At 47.2% G+C, this 21,511-nt stretch overlaps 2 protein-coding genes across 5 annotated transcripts in view; both read left to right on the top strand.

Annotated features, from left to right (window-relative positions):
* Gfpt2 (glutamine-fructose-6-phosphate transaminase 2) overlaps positions 1-4,362 on the top strand; it is a 48,460-nt gene extending 44,098 nt beyond the window's left edge. For both annotated transcript variants that reach the window (XM_055597217.1, XM_055597218.1), the window contains exons 18-19: positions 1,452-1,613; positions 3,478-4,362. In XM_055597217.1, coding sequence (XP_055453192.1) covers positions 1,452-1,613; positions 3,478-3,522 — 207 coding nt within the window. In that variant the 3' untranslated portion in view covers positions 3,523-4,362. The remainder of the gene's footprint in view (positions 1-1,451; positions 1,614-3,477) is intronic.
* Positions 4,363-12,165: 7,803 nt separating this feature from the next.
* Mapk9 (mitogen-activated protein kinase 9) overlaps positions 12,166-21,511 on the top strand; it is a 43,739-nt gene continuing 34,393 nt past the window's right edge. For all 3 annotated transcript variants that reach the window (XM_055597125.1, XM_055597126.1, XM_055597129.1), the window contains exon 1: positions 12,166-12,369. The gene's annotated coding sequence lies outside the window, so the exon portion shown is untranslated. The remainder of the gene's footprint in view (positions 12,370-21,511) is intronic.

Raw genomic sequence — 21,511 nt, 5'->3', positions numbered from 1 at the left:
ACACGTATCTCAGAGCAATGGTTCGCGAGCTAGTCTAAAGCCGTAACTGAGTCATTGTCTTCTGAAAACCCTCTCACAGCTTCCTGTCAAACTACGGTAACCTCCCCTATTCTGCATCATGTGGCCCTTTTTCACATCCCACTGTGTTCCAGGTGTTCTCCCTGTCCTGATTCCCACTCATGCCAAGCTCATTCTCTCCTCTGAACCTTCACACTGGCTCTTCCTATTGCTTTGAGGGGAAGGTAGGGGTTTTTAAGGCAAATTGTTTCATAGTCCCGTGCAAAAAGCTGCATGGCTCTTTCTGTGTAGTCAAGGCTGGCTTGAACTTGCTATAGACCTGGCTTGCTTGGCTTTGCCCTCCCAAACTTCTTAGTTACTTCTCTTTTTAATTTTAATTTTTATTAATTAGAACTTAATCAATTTGTATCCCCCTGTAGCTCCCTCCCTCTTCCCCTCCCAATCTCATCCCTCCTTCCCCCTACTCCACACATGCCCCTCCCCAAGTCCACTAATAGGGGACATCCTCCTCCCTTCCCTTCTGATCATAGTCTATAAGGTCTCATCAGTACTGGCTGCATTGTCTTCCTCTGTGTTCTGGTAAGGCTGCTCCCCCCCGTCAGGGGAAGGTGATCAAAGAGCAGGCCAATCAGTTCATGTCAGAGACAGTCCCTGCTTAGTTACTTCTTGGTTGCTGTGATTAAAATACCTTGATATACCTTGATAAAAGCAATTAAAGGACTTGTTTGGCTCATGGCTCAAGGCTATAGTCCATCAGTAGCAGGAGTTTGAGAAAGGAAGCAGCTAGTGAAAACGCATTTTCTGGCCCCGGTTTACTTTCTCTTTTTTATGGCATCCAGGACCAAAGCCAAGGGAGTGGCACCACCCACTTTCAGAATGTGTTATCCCACCGCAATTGACATACTCTGGATAATCCCTCAGAGGTGTTCTTGAACACCTGTCTCCCAGGTGATTCTAGACCTGGTCAAACTGACAGTCAGTGTTAACATCATAAAACTTATCAACATCTCTCACTCGTGTTTTATTGTCCCTGTGACATTTATCCACATATTCATATCCACAATTCCACATCTAATATCCACATGTCCTCAGTTCATCTTTGTTCATGATTTTATTCTTATCACTGCGTCATGAAGACCGTCAGAGTTAAGAGTAGGTCAGGACAAGGCACTGGTGAAGCCAGTCAACCAGTGGATGCTGAATGATGATGCAAGGCGCAGTCACCTGACCAGGAAAGGGGAAGAATCACCACACACTGCCCTTTACATGTGGCATGCTCAGGACCTCACTGGTAATTCTGGCAAAGTCAAAGGATCGATATCATCCCTACGGTAATGCTGACTTGAGAAACTTCCAGAAACTATGCTGAGTGTAGGAGAGGGTTTGCTTCTTTCAGAGACACGGTATTTCACGAGCGTCTCTCTCTGCTTTAGGGTCGTCCAATCATCCTGTGTTCCAAGGATGACACGGAGAGTTCCAAGTTCGCATATAAAACCATTGAACTGCCCCACACGGTGGACTGTCTCCAGGGCATCCTGAGCGTGATCCCACTCCAACTTCTGTCCTTCCACCTGGCTGTCCTCCGAGGCTATGACGTAAGCCTAAGATTTACATGAACACAGCAAAGATGAGAAACCAAAAGCTAAAGTTTCTTTTTTATCAATACAGTTTTTTTTTTAATTTTTTTTAATGACCCTTTCAGACCCTCTTAGCTACTGAGACACCTCTCTGATGACATTTGCAAACATTTTAACATGGTTTTCTGAACAACCGCCTAACTGGTCTGCTGTTTCCAGTTTTTCATTTTATGAATAATACCACAGTGGACGTGTTTGGAGGCACGTCTTTGTCCCACATTTAAGAGTTACCACTGTGGAGAAAATGATTTGACATTTTGAGACTTCTGACATCCAACTTACACCCCAGAAAAGAGTCGGTTTATGATCTCTTTAGCAAATGCGTAAGAACACAATTAACTGTGCAAAAGATAGATGCTGTGTCATAATTTTATTTTGAGAAGCTTACAAAATTATAAGAGTGCAGAGAATAATGTCTCAGACATCTAAATGTATATCATTCACGTTGATGCTTGATAACTTTTTGTTGCGTTTGTTTCATCTTTTCTTAACATATAAACAAAACATCTTTTTGCAAGCCAAGTAGAAGACCACCTTATTACCCGTCCCCAATCATATTTTTCCTCAGCTTTTACTCAGAGTAACAAGTCTTGTGAAATTCATGTGCATCCTTCCAAAAACGTGAATTTTTTTTTCCATTAATTAGTTTTTCCAGCGCTGGTGGTCAAACCAAGGTCTTATATTTGCTTTGCAAACAACTATCTCTAAGTTACACCCCATCCTTAAAAAAAAAAAAAAAAAAAAAAAAAAAAAAAAAAAAAAAGTGGATTTTTTGTTTGTTTGTTTGCTCTTTTTATTTTCTTTTTGCTGGAGCTTTGTTCTTTTTTGTTTTGTTTCTGTTTTTTGAGACACGATTTCTCTGTGTAGCCGTAGCTATCCTGAAACTCACTCTGTAGACCAGCCTGGCCTCGAACACAGAGATCCTCCTGACTGTGCCTCCTGAGTGCTGGGATTAAGGATGTGAGCCACCACTGCCTGTGGAAGCTTTGTTTTTAACTGGTGTGTGTTTGTGGTTTTGGGTACATTAGTGCAGAAACAGCGTGGTACTGGCACCTGTGAGATACTGAACAAATTGCTATGTGATAGAGTCTGGCCTTGACCTTCTGATCCTCCTGCCTTCCAAGTTTTCTTGCGGAGGCTAGAAGAGTGCCTCAGATCTCCTGGAGTTGGAGTTATGGGCAGTTGTGATATAGATGGTAGGGCTGGAACTTGGGCCCTCCGGAAGAACGGTAGGAACTGTTGCCCATGAGGCTATCTCCCTAACCCCTGCATGTTCCTTTTGATAGCCTCTTGCTATGTAGCCCAGGCTAGCCTTGCATTCATTATACAGATCTTGGCTGCCTGTACTCAAGTCTGTCTGCCTCAGCCTCCAAGTGCTAGGATTACAAGAGAGCACCATCATACCTAACTGAAAAGTGACCTTTTCTTTTTAACAGCACCCACAAAACTGCCTGTTTTAAAGTATATAAATAACGCAACAGGGTACGTGTCAATTCATGATAAATATTTATTGAGTGAAGTAAACAGTTAAAGGGAGCTTTTTGCAGTTAAAGAAAAAAGAAAGAAAAATCCACTTTCAGATAGATTACGTGTTTAGATTATGACTGGAGGTGACTGGCAAGGAACAGCATGTTGCTGACACCCCTGGGACACTATATAATAGAGGCTGACCTTGAGCTTCTGATCTTCCTGCCTTCCAAGTCTGTGTACCTCCATGCCTGCTTCGTGAGGTACTGCGAATGAAACCCACGTCTTCGTGCCTGCTAAGCAGGGACTCTTATCAAGTGAGCTTCATCCTGTGCTCTCCTGTCTGTCTTTTTAGGTTGACTTCCCCAGAAACCTAGCCAAGTCTGTCACTGTGGAATGAGAACAGGGCTTCCGTGACAAGACCATCGCCACCTGCAGTCTGATTCAAGACCCGAACCAACTGCAGAGATGCCACGTGGGAAAGGAAGTGGGCCTTCCGCGGGTCTCCTGTGCTCCCAGCAGAGCTTGACAGCTTTGACGTGCCTTGCACCTAAGTGCTTTGCTTACAGCAAATGCTGTTTCTCTGTGTCCTGAAGTCCCTTAGGAGAAGGAATTGTTTACACACACGGGGATCAGAGCAGACTTTCCGCTACTGTGCAATAGAGATACCGCTCTCTGCAGAGTAACTGTGAACCTTTTTTTTTTTTTTTTAACCGACACTAGCTAGTTTTAAAAGACAAAATATTTATAATGGTGACTGTATAGCTTTTAAGTTATTTTTCTAGTATGTGGCATTCTGTAGCCATGGCAACGCCCTGACCATGCGCCTGGGCTACCCGGTGTGCTATCCCTGGCGACTGTCGTTCATCTCAGTTTTGGGTACAAGGCATGAGCCCTTTGTTTCCTCTCTCCTTTTCCTCCCTTCACAAGCTGCCCCTGTCCCCTGACATCAGTGAGTCCCCCTACCCTCTTCCTATGCCTCCCCTCAGCCCCGTTAAAGTCTCTGCTCCTTTCAGTATTCTCAGATGGCTCAAATCCCTCAGCTCTCTGACTTCTGCTTAATCAGATTATGGTTCTTCTTTTTTCTAAAGTCCTGGCAGCACTTTGGCCCCTGCTCCTACTCACAGTAAAACCAGCCTGAAATGCCCCATACAAGAGGGTGGTTTCTTGGGGCCTGCCCTGCTCTATTTAAAAGCGTGCGCAATCAATGTACTATGCAGTTTTACATCAATAAAGACAGTGCAACTTTTTTTTTCCCTCCTGTTTGTTTGGATTCGGTTAACCTCATTTTCTTATATCTGAGGGTCTGAGCAGTGTTTGGTGGGAACAGTCCATCATTAGTGGTACAGTTTGGATAGGAGTTGAATGTGTGCCCCAGTGGTTCATCCGTGTGTTGTGTTTACTCCTTGTTAAGAGGTATTTTTCATTGCTCCAGGGGCTGAGAATGCAAGATCAAGGCACTTGCTGTCTTAGTATGTGGGAAAGCCTGCTTCTTGGTCCCCACCGGAATGTCTCTTTGTACCATCTCACTGTGCAAGAGGCAAGTGAGCTCCCAGGGCTTCTTTTAAATCGTGCTGATTCCATTCATGAGGGCTGTACCTTCATGACCCAGTCACTCTGTAAAGGCCTGACTTTAGTGTCTGTGTGCACGCGTGTATATGCATGTTTGTACGTGTGTGGGAGCACATGTATGTGTGTGTGCAGACGTTGGCCCTGGGTGTCTTTGTGGATTGCTCTCCGCTTTATCTATTGAGGCGGATTTTCTTTCTGAGCCCAGAGTTTGCTACTTTGGCTAGTCTGGTTAGCCAGCATGTCCTGAGGATGCTCAGTCTCCTTCCTAAGTGCTGGGATTGCAGGCAGGCCACCATCCTGGCTTTTATATGGGTGCTATAGGGATGCAAACTCCGGCTCGTCATGCTTGCTGGAGCCACTGAGTCACCTTCATAGCCTAGATCCATTTTCATTACCATCACTGGGAGGTAGGGATATAAACATATTGGGGGAGAAACACAAATCCAATAGACCATGGCAGGAGGTAATTTTTGAGAACTTATTAGATCAGAAAACTATTAATTACACTTCAACGAAGGTTTGCCTAATATAGACGTTTAAGTCAGAAAAAAAATAGAATTTTCCATTCTCTTGCTTCTTGTGTTGCTATCAAGTCCAAAATCAGCCTGATATGTCTTTGTTGGTGACTTTTATTCCTTTTTTAAAAATTCTCTTTTTGTTTCTTGTGTCCTCAAATACTGCAGTGTAGTGCCTTGGGTTTCTTCATTTGATGTTAACCTCAGTCAAGAAATTTGGAGAACTTTTTTTAAAATTATTTTAGGTATATTCCCACATGTATATGTGTGCCTGGTCCCTGTGATAGCCAGAAGCGGGTGCCAGATCCCCTGTGACTGGAGTTACAGAAGGTTATGTGTGTGAGTTACTGGGAATCAAACCCAGGTCCTTTGGAAGAACATCCAGAGCTGTTAATCACTAAGACATCTGTCCAGCCTGAGGGTTCTAAGAAATCTCGAATTATTTTGTTGCACGTTTCTGTTTCCTTTCCCCTGTCCATAAAATAGAATGCCTGCTTCAGCGCTTGAAGCTGTTTAATGGGATGGGTCTAAGCATTCTTTCCTGTCGTCAATCTCGTCTTTCAGTTCAACCCGTTAGGAAATGTGTTCGTTCTTCTCTCCCTAACTATTGCTACTACTCTATCTACAACCAACCTATCCAGTAGGAACTTAATGTCTTAAGTGTTAAGGACCACAGGTAGGGATTTTGTAGAATGCCCACCAGTTTGTCGATGTTTTCCTTGGTTTAGAATGGGTTTATGGACCTGGGAGGAAGAGCAATGTTCTCATCACCTCATTTCAAGGACACAAACTACCGACATTGTCGTGTTAACTATTGGTGTGAAACTTGGTCTGATATTAACCTACCTGAGGCAGTCAGTGCCAGATTTAGCCTCTGCCAAGGTGCTGTTGTCAGGTGCTATTTGCTAAGATCCTAGCGGAGGCTGCTGGGAGCTGTTTGTGTTGGCCTCTGTGTTTCCGCCCCCCCCCCCCCCCATCATTCTGGGTCTGTCTGTGTATTTTGTAAGTACTTCCTGATTCATACTGCACTCCACTCCAGATCCAACTCGTACATTTCCTGACCAGCCTGGATCTACCATATCTCTAGTGACTCCTGGTTCCTCTGTCAGAGAAAACAGAGACGAGTCTTAGAAGCAAAAGCTTTGCTCCGGGTATGTTTTCTACTGCAGGGATGTGATTACCTCTAGGCCACCTCACCTGAGACCAAGGTCATTAATGAGTATTCAGAACAGCTTCTGAATGGCTGGCTTTTGTCTCAGGGTGTAATAAATTTTCAGTCACTCTGAAGCCAACAATAATATTTTTACTTCTTTTGGAATTTATCCTCTGGTTAGTCTCTCTCTCTCTCTCTGTGGTAAGATTCAGTTTTCTGTTTGACTGTATCAATCTTCTCTTCTGTATGGCCTTAGACTGCCTTGTCCAGTTAAGGCAGATGATCAGTTCTCCTCACCCATCTGTTGACATGGACAGTCCCTGCTAGGAAACCCTAGGCATTGTGGGATGCATAATGTCAATGTCCTTTTGGAGCTTGACTTTCAGAAAAGCTCTCTGGTCTTTAGGCTTGGGAGCCAGGGCCCAGCTACTGGCACTGTGGCAAATGTCTAGAGAAAGGCCTGAGGACCACAACGTTCAGTCTCCGGCTCTACAGTCCTGAGTGTCTGCCTCCATTCGACACAAGCCCCTCAGCTGGGCCTCCATGTCACCTCTACACCTTCCAGATATCAGAGAATCTATCCCTCCACGACCACATTTTCCAGCCAGTTCAGTCCACTCACTTGTGATGGCGTCCTGTAAGCCCGGGTCTAACCCAGCTGACTGACGTGTGTGTAGATACTACGAGAACAGTTCCCTGAGTGGACCCCTTCCCCATCCCTGGCTTCTCCATCCCTGGTCCCCGAGGCTTCCTCCCACTCCCCCCCCACCCCGCTTTCACCACAGTGCACAGTGTACACACACTCCCCAGCACGTGTCCTGCTGTGGTTCTGCTTCAGTGGGAGTGGTCTCCGGGGCTACTGTGAGGTATGAAGAGGTGGAAAGTTATTTCAGTTATGGTGTTTAGAGGTTAAGGCCCTAGGGAAATGATTAGGATTGGATAAGGTCATTAAGATTAGGATAGGCGTCTGGTGGTTTTATGAGGAGAAGACCAGATACGTAATGCAAGCATACAGTCTCTGTCTCAAATGATAGGGTGCCCTGGATGGACTGGAGACTTTGCCAGCAAGAAACCCATAGCCAGATAAGGCTGGACTTCCAACCACACTTCAAAACAAATCTCTCTGTGTGCATGTATGTATGCATGTGGCCACCAACCAGAGGGCAACCTTGGGGACCATTCCTCCTCAGGCACCATCCACTGTACATTTTTGAGACAAGATCTTTTGCTGGGACCCCAGGATCACAATTAGGGTAGGCTGTCTGGCCACTGAGCCCCAGGAATCCACCTGTCTCTGTCTCTCTAGGTCTAAGATTATAAATAGAAGCCAGCATGCTCAGCTTTTAAAATGGGGGGTCTAGGGGACTGAACTCTGGTCTTCCTTTGAATTATCATGCACCCCACGCCCTTAAACATTTCTTCTTAACTGTTGTCAGGGTTTCTAGGTTAGGTTTATTTCTCAGGGTGCCAGGGGTTGAACCAGGGCCTCTCGCTTGCTCTGTGCCTTTTATTCTCATCATTGTGGTACAGTAAGTAAAAGGAACAACTGAGGGGAGAGTTTCCTTTGCACATGGTTTCAGAGACTCATTCCATCCTGGCAGGGAGAACACGGAGGAACAAGGCAGTTCACCTCGCAGCAGCTAGGAAGCAGAGAGGGGAGATCCCTACTTGGGGCTGACTCTGCTTTGCCTCTTTTATTACATCTAAGCCCCAACCTATGGAGTACCACTTAGCCTCAGGGTGGGGTTCCTCTCTTAGTCAGTCTTTGGCAGCAGTCCCAAAGACATCTGGATGTGTATTTTATTGATTTCTCAGTCACTTCTCACTCTAATGAAGTTCATGACAAAAAATTCACCACCACAGTGGGCGAGAGCTCTATGGCTGAGTTAAGTCCCTGGTCTCACATCTCTTTATAAAGTAGCCTGCCTCTGGTACTACATATAATCTCTCTCTCTCTCTCTCTCTCTCTCTCTCTCTCTCTCTCACATACACACACACACACACCAGACACAGACACACATCACAAACAGACACACGTATACACACATACACACCACACACACACAAATACACATACACACACCACACCTACAGATAGACCATACTTGTCCCCATTGGCTTGTGCACAGCTGTTTTCCTCTACAAAACAGTTGAAACGATCTTCAGGTAGATTCCTCAGCTGGGAGAAGAGAAGTATTTGAGAGCAGCAGGAAGGGAGGAGAGGGAGGCAGAGGGAGCCTGAGTGAGAACCACTCTCAGGGACTCTATCCTATCACAGCATCCCCAACAGGCCATAATCACTGTCTTTACTACTTCCCACAGAATTAGGCTTGGGGGAGCTAATCCCTTGCCCAGGGGAGTATTGCTGATAAGCAGAGTCAGATTGGAATGCAGGCCAGAAAACTCTCAGTTCAGAGCTTGCATGGGAAGCAGGCCTCTGGACAAATCCTTGTTATCCCAGCATTCCAGCCCAGGACTCAGGCTTTCTGTGCCCTCTCCTTCCTGACAAAGAGGTCAGTGTGGGACAGGCAAGTGGATAGCCTCTGTCTGCCAGAGCATCAAGGGGTAGGTAGAACCAGGAGTCAGGGCAGAAGAGAGACTAGAAGCCACAGAAAGGAGGATCGGGATGGTTGGGATGGCCTGTCCACTGTATTTTCAGCTTTATTCAAAATTACTCTACCATTTTGCAAAGTATTTTATCATTTTGCCTTCCCACCAGCAGGGCATGAGTGTTCCAATTGCTTCATGTCCCCCCCCCCCCAACACTTGCTATTAGATTTTAGTGCGCTACTCCTGGTAGCTATGTAGTGATAGCTCATTGGAGATTGATTTATATTCCCCTTAAGTTTTGAAGCGGTTTTAAAATCAGCTCCTTTCTCTTGGCACCTGCTACCATGGCACCCAACCCTGGCTTCCGTCTCTCAAAATGGCCTCTGCCCAAGTTCTCAACTGGCCTCGTGGCCTTGAGTCCACCATTCTTCACCCGTTACAAGCCCTAGTGATCTTTCTAAAACACACGTTGAATCCTCTCACTTAAATCCTTGATTGACACCTTCAGCAGCTGCCCTTTATCTGCAAAGGCTGGCAGGTAAGGGTGAAATGCTGCTAGGTGTGGGTCACGGGAAGATCAAGGGTGGAGAAAAATTGGGGCCTCACTTGAAGAGGAATCTTCCATCCAGTTCCCCATGACCACTGCCCTTGATAAAGAGAAGCCAACAATAGAGTTTGGCCCCTTTTGCTTTTGTTTTGGAAATTCTCTCAATTTTTAGAAGATGCAACTACGTCAAAAAAAAGCAACCACCTACCCAAACCCGTTTAGCTAAAGAAGGCACAGCAGGGAGCAGAAGGCAGCCTGTGTGCCCATCAGCCCGTGCTCAGCAAAGCCAGCCCATCCCCAGGACTGTCTAACTCCAATCTCCAACTTCCTCTCCTGCCGGGGTAGGTGGCTGTGGTTCCCTGGACACAGCGCACATGACCCTCGCCTATCTGAGACCTGGCCCAAACGTGTGTCAAAGTCACAGAGTCAGCAGCACTTTCCTTTGGCTTCCCAGACTCAGGAAGGATTTCCTTCTGCCAAGAGCCTCCCCACCTCCCACTTTTCTACCTGTGTGACCAGGGTAACCGGGTGCCCGTGTCCGTACATGGGATTCGGGTCACGCTTGTGGCCGGATCTTTGCGCTTGTAGGCCTCCGCCAGGATTCGGTGTACTCATTCAAAGTGCGGACCGGCATCATCATTCCATCCCACCCTGTCCTGTCACCTCAGCTCTGCTTCCGTGTGTACGTCTACCATTATTTCGTAAAAGCGGAAGGAAGAGCGCTGTCTGTAGAATGAACAGAATCCGGATGGAAAACGCAGTGGGCTAACGCATGCGTGATGCTTCGTGGCTAGTAAACTTTGCACTGGGTTGGTGCTAAGAAGCCTGCCTTGGGTGCCTGGGAATTGGAGGTCCAGTCTAATCTGAGGGGGAGCACTGGTTACTGTTCTTCAGGGAAACTGCAACTGTGACAGCCAGGCTGAACTGGTTTTTAATAATGCCAATCGCTGGCTCTGTTTTCTGTGGTGATCCTAAAGCAGGTGACGGGGAGAGCTGAGGTGAGGAGGACAGGTGTGGACAGAAGCCCACAAAACGAACCTTTCTGAAGGCTGCGCACTCAGGAGCTGGGAGGATTTTTAAGCAGGACTAAACCATACTCCCCCTGGTGGCCAAGGTGGGGGTGGCCAAAGGAGGACTCCGCTGGTTGGTTGGGTTTTATCTTAACTGAGAAAATGGTCAGCAGAGTCTGTGGGGGCATTTTCTTCATTACTGACTGATGCGGGAGGACCCAGCCCACTGGGGGCGGTGCCATGCCTAACCAGGTGGCTCTGGGGTGTGTAAGAAAGCAAGCTGAGCAAGCCAGGAAGCCTTCGCTTTGGTTCCTCCCTTGAGTTCCTTACTCTGATGCAGAGCGACCTGAGAGTCGAAAGCAGAAATAGACCCTTTCCTCCCCAAGGTGCTTTTCGGTCATCAGGGACACCGTGATTGACTGGGTCCCTTTCTCTATCCCACTGCTCTTCGGAGGCCAGTGCCTCCACCACCCTGGCCCAGTACTTGAAACCTGAGTCACAGGGTTACAGCTCTCTTCAAGTTCTGCCGAGATTCGGGGGCCTCCTAGTCTCTTGACCTTCCTAGGAGCAGGGTTCTTATTCCTGGCTACTCCTTGGCCTCCTGTGACTACCACCACCAGCCCTACCACTCTAGCCACTACTTGTCAACCACTGTCTCCATTTTTCCAATCCCTTCAAGGCCAGCCCTCAGCCTATCCTGTCTAGAGCTTCTGAGCTTCTCCCGAGTGAGTCCAACCTCCGCGTCTCACTTGCAGGCTTTCTATCAAAACCCAGAGTAGTCGGCACACTAAATTCTGTGCTTTCCAAACATCTTTTACGCCCTCAGGCCTGCTGGAACCTATCTGAGAGCCCAAGGGCTTCAGGAGAGGCAATAAAAGCAACAGTGTCAAAGACTATCCATCCAGGACTGTCTAGAAGTCCTTCAGCATCGAACGCCCTCCTTGCTCCTCTACACTGAAGCAGAAACTCGCCTCTTTCAAGAGTGCTCTCTAGGCCATAACTCCATCACTGACTCCCCAGGGTCATAGTCGCCACCTCTCCAACCCTCACTCCCTGGACATCTGGCCCCAACCCTGTTAAGAGCCTATACAGTGTGTCATGCGCAGCGCACACACTTTAGTGAGCAACAGACCCCAAGGCCCCGCGTTTCTCCCCTCTCCTTCTCTGGGGCGGTTATAATCAAGGTTGCTGGGCTCCAAGGCCTTGACCCTGTCCCAGACTCCTGTCTAACCCCGTCGTCTCCAGTCCTTATCCAGGCGGCCTCTCCGCTTGCACCTGCTGCCACTGAGGCCTGACTACCACTCTTACACTGTAGCAAAGCCACGCCTTTTCCCTCCCCTGCTCCCGTTCCCCTGGGTCCACCCTCTCCGGCGCATGCGAGTCCCCTGGCCCTGGGGGTGGGGGGCGGGCTCGGGAGACTGTCCTAGCTTGGCCTGGATCCCTAGCCCTCAGGGCACACTGGCAGGCGAGCATGGAGCAAGCAGACGGCCAGGCTCGGACGCAGCCTAGGGGGCGCCACTCTGCCCTAGAGTATCCAGAGAGAGCCACTGGCCCCGCCCACACCAAGTCTCCAGCCACGCCCGTACTTCTCAGCCTCGGCCCGCCCCGCTGTCGCGATTGGCCCCGCCTGCTCGGCTATCCTTGTCCTGATTGGCTAACCCGAGGATCCATCAGACTGAGCGCCGCGGCGGCGGCGGCGGCGGCGGCGGCAGCAGAGCAGAAGGGAACCGGACCGGAAGGGTCGCAGCGCCCCGCGCCCCTCACACCCACTGCGGCGGCGACGGGGCGGAGCAGAGTGGGGCGGGGCGGCCAGGTCCGGGCCGCGGAGCTGAGAACCGCCAGAACGCATCGCCGCCAGTGCGCCCTCCCTCTGCCTCCGGCGCGGCGGCGCGGAGCCGAGGTGAGCCCGGCGGGCGGCTAGGCCTGGCGGGGCTGCTCGGGCCGCGCGGGGCCTGGGTTGCGGGGCGTGGGGCGTGGGCTGCTCGGTCCTGCCTGGCTCTCCACGGTTCCTCAGTCGCTCTCTCCCGCTTGCTGTCTGCAGCCTCGGGCTGCAGGCCCGCCGCCTGGCCGAGCCCCAGCAGACCTGCCCGCGGGGGTCTGTGGACGCCTTCTCTCCAGCTGTGAGGCGCGCAGCTGCACCCAGCTGGATGCCCAGTAGTCTGGGCTCTGGTCCCCGCGACCTTGGCGGGGACTCTGACCCTCACCGGCCGGCCGTTTTCCCCTCGGAGCAGTGGTAGAATGTGTAGGGTTTGGTCGGGGTTGTTATTGGGTAGTGTGGCTGTCTCAGCGCTAGGGCTGAAGCCCAGAGCGCACATTTGAGGGCATCAGGGTGGGGGAATGCTCCCTTGCTGGTGTGAGTGTCTTAGGAAATCTCCCTCAATCGCTTAGAGCCCTCCCCCACTTCTCGCTTCCCCCAGTGCCTTGTCATTCATCTTCAGTGCCCAGCAGAGCCAGAGTGGGCCCTGCCCACCTCCTTTGCTACTCCTTCGCCTCTTTAACTGAGGCAGAGCTCAGCCCTCTCTATCCCACTCAGCTTACTTGCCTTGGACATGCCAAAACCATTTATTTACCTCAGGATCTTTGCACTTCCAATTTTCCACATTCGGAGCTGTCTGCAAGATTTTTATCCCGTTGTCTCTCTCATACTGCTCCCTCCTGTGGTTCAGTGTCTTGTTATTGGTGAGGCCTGCCTTGACCACCCTTTTCCCTCGCTTAGTCATTCTAGTGCATCAGTTTCTTTGATTTTCTTTCTAACACCTACTCTGGTTTGATACTATCAGATTTCTTGCCCTATTCGTTTTCTATAGCATTGTGAATACAGGTAGTTGTCTGGTATATATTCACTGTCTTCAGTAGTGTCTGCTTGGTGAATGAGCAGTAAGACCATCCCTGCCTGCCTGTTATCTCTGCTTTGTCCGTTTATGTTGGTGACTTTTAACATGTGAAACTTGTAAGCAAACAGACTCGTATTCTCATTTTGCGAAATATTTTAATGTTTTTAAAAATCTCTAGTAGCTGTCAGAACAATTTATGATTAAAAATTTTATATTTTGGTAAGAGTTTTGCTTGAGCTTCCTTTCACACAATTAGGAGTTATCTACTGAATTCTGCATTATCTAGGTCATGCTTTCTGCTGGACTCTAGGGACACAAAAGAGATAGCAACAGGGTACCTTCTCCCAGAGAGCCCAGGAGCCCCATAGAGCAGGCTGGCACACACACAGTTCCAGGTCAGGATATAACACCAGTTGTGAAGGGTCTGTGCCCTAGAAATGGGAGACACAGGGTTGAGGGTGTTGGTGAGCCCTAAGCAGAGGCAGACACAGAAAGCGAAAGGGCTAAATCAACAAGGAACTTTGCCCAGTGTGGAGCCAGGAATCCGCCCTCCAAAGCAGGGTGAGATTGTAGAATGGTAGAGACCCCAGAACTTCACTCAGCAATTTTTGTAAAAGCCAAGAATCCAACTTTGTACCTAGACTCTGATTTTTCATTGTTGGCAATAGCTAATTAAAACTAGCTGTTTGGTGCCAAGCCAAATGCGGACCTCCTGCAGCATTGCTAAACCTCCTGAGCTGGCTGTGTGGGAGGGAGAAGCAGTGAAGAGCAGGAACAGTAGCCCGAGGCCAGAGGAGCTAGGCCCTGTTCACCCAGATACCGGACAGGTACTCATTTGAGTGTGACTAGCCCCCTGTGAATGGCAGCTGTGAAACTGGGTTTCACAGAGGAAGAAATGGAGGCTCAGAGTGCTTCAGCAGCTGGTGAGAACCTGAACCCAGATTGCCCCTCAATCTACCGTTCTCAGTTCTATTTGTGTTTGGCTTTCAGTTTGTTCTGGAAGAACAATAGCCAATCTATAAATGTGTCCCCCCGCCCCTTCAGAAGAGTCCTGCATGGTTAAAAATAATTGTCTTTTTTGGGGCATAATCTCTGGAGAACTTTGGTTTTCCTGAGGTTTTAATTTGCAGGGACCTTATAATAACTTGTTAACAGCTGAAAATGGCTTTGTTCCATCCCTTAAATAAATGGTCAAGGGTATACTTGAATTTGTCAGTTTCAAATGAAAAAAAGTTTTAGCCTTCTGAATAAAGAAAAATGCCAAACAAAGTAATTACTAATGAGTGAACCAATTTTTAAAAAGTATTATGTAGAAGATAAAACAAAAATCTGATTTGTAAAGAAACTTGATTTATCAGCAGGGCTGCTGTTTCTGTCCATATGAAGTTAGCTTTCACACCTGGCTAGGAAGGTGGTAATTTTATTAAGAAAAAAAATTCTTAATGGTTTGTACTTGGCCTCTGTGTGAATTGATTTCAACAGCAGTCTGTTAATTGTTTATGATGGGGATTTTCAAACAGATCCCAAATCTCACATCATTCTGTCCATGAACTTTTTAGCCTGTTTCTCTAACCAGTGGCTCAATTAAACTTTTTTTGGTTTGGTTTGGTTTCAAGACAGGGTTTCTCTGTGTAGCCCTGGTACTGGAATTATTAGCTCTGTAGTCCAGGTTGGCCTCAAATTCATGGAGCTCTACCTGCCTCTGCCTCACTAGTGCTGGGAATAAAGGCGTGTACCACCATGCTCATCTCTTAAACTTTTAAAAGCAATAATTCTTTCATAGCATCAAGTAACCAGTCTAGGTGTCTTAAGTATTTTATAGTTTCTGTAATCATTTCAAAGTGGAGGCAGGTTTATGTTGTGATTATTGGTTGATGTCATTTTCTTTCTCTGTTGGTTTTTATTTTTGGGGTGTTTATTGGTTTGGGGTTTTTTGTTCTTTTGTTTTTGTTTGTTTCTTCTTTTAGACATGATATCACATTGTAGCCCAGGCTGGCCTCAAATCCATGGCAATCCTCCTGTCTCAGCTTCCCATGTGCTAGAATTACAGTCAAAAGCCACCACACTCAGCTAAATTTCTTCGGTTTGTTGCTTTCCCTGCTTCTCTTCTGTTTTCCTTGTAGTTCATAAGCAGCTGGTGGCTCTGGAGTGCCTCCATGGTTGGATTTTACTGATGACGTCTCTGCAGTGTAGTGTAGTGTTTCAGTTTCCCGAGAAGTATAGGTGAGTCTGGATGGCACTCTGATTGAGGGTGAACTCAGGTCACAGTGCCTCCTCAGGTGAGCTGAATTCTCATCTAGGGGTGTCCTGAGGTGCTATCCTCATCCCTGTTTTACAGATGAGGGTAGTTGCTTGGTCCTGGATAAGTGACCGGTCCACAAGGAGGTTGACTTGAAACTTGACTTTAACCGGTTCCACACTGCCTTCCCACATTTATCCTTTTACTTAGCTTGACTTTTAAGCTACGGGCTGTATAATGGACCAGCCTTCAAAAACCAGCCAGATACGGCCTCTACCACTGAAGGGCTCAGAGTAGAGCTGATGGGCTTCCCACACAAATGAAAGGAGCACGTGGTGCTGTTTCCAGGGAAAGGGCCAGCAGGGAACCTTGCATTAGAAAGAGGTCCTTGACCTAGGTTTTGAAGGAGGGTGAATGCTGGCCAGAAGAGCGGGAGGGACAGGGAAGTCAGGCCAGGCAGATGGAGCTGCTGAGCAGAGGCTGCAGGTGTGAGCCACCTGGTGTGTCTGGTGTCCAAGAGCAGGCCACAGGGCTTGCGGTCTGCCCTTGTGCTGAGGGCTCGAATCAAGCTTTCAAAGACTCTGTCAAGAGCACAGGAGAAGGGTAGGGTTGCCATATGTGTTTGTTCACCAGATCTCCCTTTTAAAAATTCCTTACCGTGAAACAATTGCAGAAGCAACTGCTACAAGAAACTGCAAGATCCCACCTACCTTTCACCCAGTTTTCTCCATTGACTGTGTATTTATTTAACTCTAGTGCAGTATCATAACAGGAAGTTGGCATTGCAGTGTGTGTGTGTGCAGTTCAGTGGCATTTTATCATGTAAGTTTCCTGAAACCACCACTGCCACCAGAGGATACAGAACCTTCTTAGCATCCCCAAGCTCTCCAGTACTGCCCCTTTCTAGCTGCCTAACTTGCAAGCCCCCACCAAGCGTAACCTCTGGCAGCTGAGTATATCTGAGTATATCTGCTCTGTATATCTGCAGTTTTGTCACTTGGAAAACCTTTATGGGCTTATGTTATGAGGTGACCTTTCAAGGGTCACTTACTTCTGTAAGTACAGCTGTCTCCCAGCGTCCTCAGGGGTAGAACTCCCAGATGGATGCCTGAGTTCATGGGTGTTCAAGTCCTATAAAACAGTGCAGCTTAGTACACATTCTTCCATCTGCCTCCCACCATCTCTCAAGTACTTAGAATATAAAGCAGATACTACGAAGTTATTGTATTCCATGATTTGGGGTAAATGACAAGAAAAATGTACTATACGTGTTCAATACAGATAGAATTTCCCAAAAAGTCACCTTTTTTAATAATGTATTTTTTTTATTATTAGTTACATTTTATTAATTCTGTATCCCAGCTGTATCCTGCTCCCTTATTCCCTCCCAATCCTACCCTCCCTCCCTCATCTCCTCCCTGCCCTTTTCCAAGTCCACTGATAGGGGAGAACCTCCTCCCCTTTCATCTGACCCTGTTTTATCAGGTATCTTCAGGATTGGCTGCAAAGTCCTCCTCTGTGGCCTAGCAGGGCTGCTCCTCCCTTGGGGGGTGGGAAGGTCAAAGAGCCTGCCAATGAGTTCATGTCAGAAATAGTCCCTTTTCCCCTTACTAGAGAAACCCACTTGGTTACTGAGCTACCACGGGCTACATCTGAGCAGAGGTTCTAGGTTATAGTCATTTTTAATTTATGGTGATTTTAATTGATCAATGAAAGCATAAAAATTATGCCTGTTACTAGGATGCTCTGTGATGTTTTGATACATGCAGTGTTTAAATTAGGTCAAATCCCATCTGGATCATTGAATATCATTTTGTGTCATGAAAACTTTTGAATACCTTCTAGCTGTGAACTGTGCAGTACCTTCATGTGTTCTGTAGTTATACTTCTATGCAATTGCACATAGAATTTCTTGCTTCTACTACTGTGCCTTAGTACAGTTGATCTTACTAAATATTTTCTACCTATGGCTGGTTGCATTTAAAAAGCTCAGAATCCATGACTATGGAGACCAACTATGTAATGCATAGTGTGGCTCTTTTCAGTGCTGGCTAGTATTCTGTAGATGAGCTGTGTAGCCGTGAATATTTGTACTGTTTCTAGTTTTGATCTGTGACAAAGCTGCTCTGAGTATCCGTGGCCAGTTCTCATGCGGGCAGATAGCTCTCAGCTAAGGGGCCTAGTACCTGAAAATAGGGCTGGCAGGAAGAAATCTTCGAGTCCTAAGGTGGCAAGGTGAAGACCGTGTCCTGTAGAGCAATACTGTAAGGCAAGAACAGAAGCTGAGAAGGGAGGCCCTGCAGGGCTGCTCTGAGCTTCTCAAATGTCACATGGTTGTATGTTTGCCCAACTACAATGTAGCATCAGGTCAGGAAGTTGGTGATAGGGATGCCGCTCAGTGGTAGAGCTCAGCGGTAGTCCTTCAGCTCAGTCTCCAGAATGGGGGCACTTAAATCGCCTTAAGCTAGTTTTTGTTCTTTCATGAGAATTAGCACAGGCCAGTGAAGAGATTTATAAGACAAATGTAAGAGCATGTTTTGAAACAGGGTGACTAAGAATCTACTTTAGCCACAACATCGGGTCCATTTAAATAGTGTAAATGTCGTGGGCACTCAGAAACTTCAGTGTGACTAAGGGGTTAATTGGGCGTGAATCACTCAGGCTTCTTCAAAGAAAGTGTGCGTGGTGCTGCCCAGCCCTTGACTGCCTCTTTACGTCCCACATTAATTAGAGATGTGGCATGGTGTGCCAGGAGGAAGGAGGGTGCTGTGGCCAGACACACCTCGGTTCAGTGCCCGGCTGCACGGGGGTTCGGGCCCCCAGTTGTAGGCTGGCAGTGCGTCCCTCACAAGTTACTAGAGAGAATTTGTGTGTCTCTCAAAGCCGGAGGCGTCTCCCCACTCCAGTCTCAGCTGTCTCAAACCACCCTTCCTGCAGGTGCCACAAGGCCATTTTGTAGCTTTTCATTTTCATTTTAAATTTTGATTAGTTTTTAATGTAAATTATGTGGTTAAAAACAGTACAGAAAGTTCTGATGGGAAGAAGGAACATTTCTCATGTCTCATTTATTTCTATATTCTTGCTGGTGTGGAGTCTAGAGTTTGTGTGTGCGTGTGTGTGTGAGTGTGTGTGTGTTACATGTGCGCTCACCTGTGTACATGTTGTATGTATGTACTCAGTACAAAGATTGGCATTTATTATGTGAACTCTAATTCAACTTGTTTTATTTCCTTTGTGTATCTTAGATATCTTTCCAAGCCAGCACACACAGCCCCTGTTTTCTGTATAATGGTTTCTTTGTATATTATGTTTTGAATTGTTTATATCTTGTTGGTTTGATATGTTCTATTCTTGTACAGATATTTTTGAGTGCTGCACACACATAACCTGACACATACCCCATGCCTTTCTAGGCTTGTGATTGCTGGGTTAGGATTCAGGTGTGTGTACATCATTAGCTATTACTTTTGTTGTTGTTGTTGTTTTTCAAGACAGGGGTTCTCTGTGTAGCCTTGGCTGTCCTGGACTTTGTAGACCAGGCTGGACTCAGACTCACAGAGATCCACCTGCCTCTGCCTCCCGGAGTGCTGGGATTTCAGGAGTGCACTACTGCATCCGGCTTAGCTACCTCTCGTATGATTTGCCACCTTAAAGTTCTCACCCGTATTCACAGGTGTCCTTGTCCATAGTGTAAACAAAGTTGAGGACAGGTTTTGCCTCAGTGAAGCCTTCCTTCATGGCAGTCTCTCAGTACTGTTCTCCTTTCTCCTGTACTCTTCCCAGCCCCTCTGGAATGAACCCAGGGCCTTGTGCCAGGCAAGCACTCTACCACTGAGTTACCTGTCCAGCTCGTTTCTCAAGAAGCTCATGTCCTGGGGAAAAGACAGACCTAGAAAAGCCTGGATAGCCCCAGCTCAGTGTACTGCCAAGACCATAGAAGCGGCGTGGCGAGAGCGCTGTGCCGGCCGTGACAGTGGCATAGCAGAGGCAGCTCATCCACGTGTGGCCGTGTGGCTTCTGTGGTTGCTTGAGGAATGCTTGCACTTTCCAACTTGTAAAATGGTTTTTCTGAGCCCCACTTTATGGTCCTTTTACTTAAAATGCTATTCCAATTACATGTTTTCTCAAGTTGTCTTGTGTATGCCAGGGGTTTGGGGATAAGAGGGGATCTTTGTCTTGTTCTCCTGCAGCCCAAGTGGAACTTGGGAGTAATATCTAGGTTCTTCTTAGATGGCTTTTTCCTTGCCTAAGAAGAGTGTTTATTTTAATTTTAGAATGAGTTTAAATCTTGAGATAAAATTATATTAATAATTCCTAAGCCTAGTCTAATTAGTCTCCAAGTTCAAGGAAGCTAGCCTCATACTGTGCTAGTCCATCTGTGTGATGTGAGCAGCTGTAACAGAGAGCTCTGGAGTTGCTGGAGAAGATTGTGATTTATAACTGTCACAACATGGGCAGGTGGTCCAGAAATGGGGGTGGCTTTGTGCCACAGGTTACTCAGTAATCCGCTGTTTCCAGCATGTGGCTTCCATTGATAGTTTGACCTCACATCTTTGTTTAAGCCTTTACTAACTTATTTCCATGTTAAAGGGCATTGTTGTGTTGAGAAGAAAGTTATCATTGCAGAAAACTCTCCAGGTAGGCATTAGGTACCTCATGTGGAACAAAAAGGAAGGGATTTGTTGGAGCTGTAGAAATAATGGTGCTGTTAATACATACAGATATATATATATAATTTGTGTATATATGTGGACTGTTTGCCTCTGTGGCTTTGCTGTTGACATCTTAATTTAAAGGGCCAAAATAATTACCTGACTAATTTTTCAATTAACATTGTCTGACCTTTCACAGAGTGAGCATATCAGTCACATTTCTCGCTATTCTAGCCACTGTGATGGAATGCATGACAGAGCAGCTTAGCGGAGAAAGGAATTATTTCTGCTCCTGGTTTACGAGGGTACAGTGTTGTACCTGGTGGTGTTGGCAGTAGTGGGAGCCTGTTGCTGGGGACTCCTCAGTCTCCACAAACTAGGAAGGCATTTACCCTGGTCGGTTGGGCCATTACCCTCCATGCCTGTCCTCTGGCAGCCAGCTTTGTCCAGCCAAGCCCCAACTACTAAAGTCTCTACAGCCTACCCAAACACCACCATCCTCTGAGGACCACGTGTCCAAACGTGAGGCTAGGAAGGGCATTTCACATTCAAACACCTTGCCCAAACCAGAAGAAAACTACTATCTGAGGCCACTGGTTTATAGCCATATTTGTGAATATTCTTACAGTGTAGAGTAATTATTTTATGTGAGCTATAACTGAGTTTGAGGTGCAGGGAATGAAGGCCAGGTCTGACCCTCCCTGTGGGACACAGGCCCATCTATGGATGCATAGCTCATACCAGTGTCTCTACCACCCATCTCAGCCTGTTACGTTGGCATATGACTCATTTTGTGGTTCATCGCTTTAGCCTGTAGTCATACACTTAGATGACCAGTCCACCTGCTTGTCTCCAGAAATTCTAGAATCAATCATCTGTGGCGGAGACTTCTCAACATAAGCTGGTCCCACAAGAAGGAAGTGGATGAGATGTGTTAGTGACATAGTCTTACTCTGGCTGGGAATAACGCATACTTTCTTTTCTCCAGAGGTGGGTCTCTCCCCACCCCCGCTCTGTTTTTAAGGTGACCCGCTGCCTGTGCATGCTGACATTTGACAACTGGGCTGCATCCCCAGTCCCAAGATAGTTTATTGAAATCCAGTCCTTTAAAAATGTGGCTTTGCTGCACCTCAGAATTCCTTCTTCTCAGGGCTAGAGAGGTGGCTCAGCAGTTAAGAGCACTGACTGCTTTCCCAGAGGGCCCAGGTTCTATTTCCAGCACCCACAGGGCTGCTTACAACTGTCTAGGCACACACACACACACACATACACATACATACATACATACATACATACATACATACATACATACATACA

The sequence above is a fragment of the Psammomys obesus genome, unplaced genomic scaffold (genome assembly GCF_907164565.1).
Source record: "Psammomys obesus unplaced genomic scaffold, mPsaObe1.curated_primary_1811, whole genome shotgun sequence".
NCBI lineage: Eukaryota > Metazoa > Chordata > Mammalia > Rodentia > Muridae > Psammomys > Psammomys obesus.
Note: the sequence above shows the minus strand (reverse complement) of the source record. Positions and strands in the feature narration are given on the sequence as shown.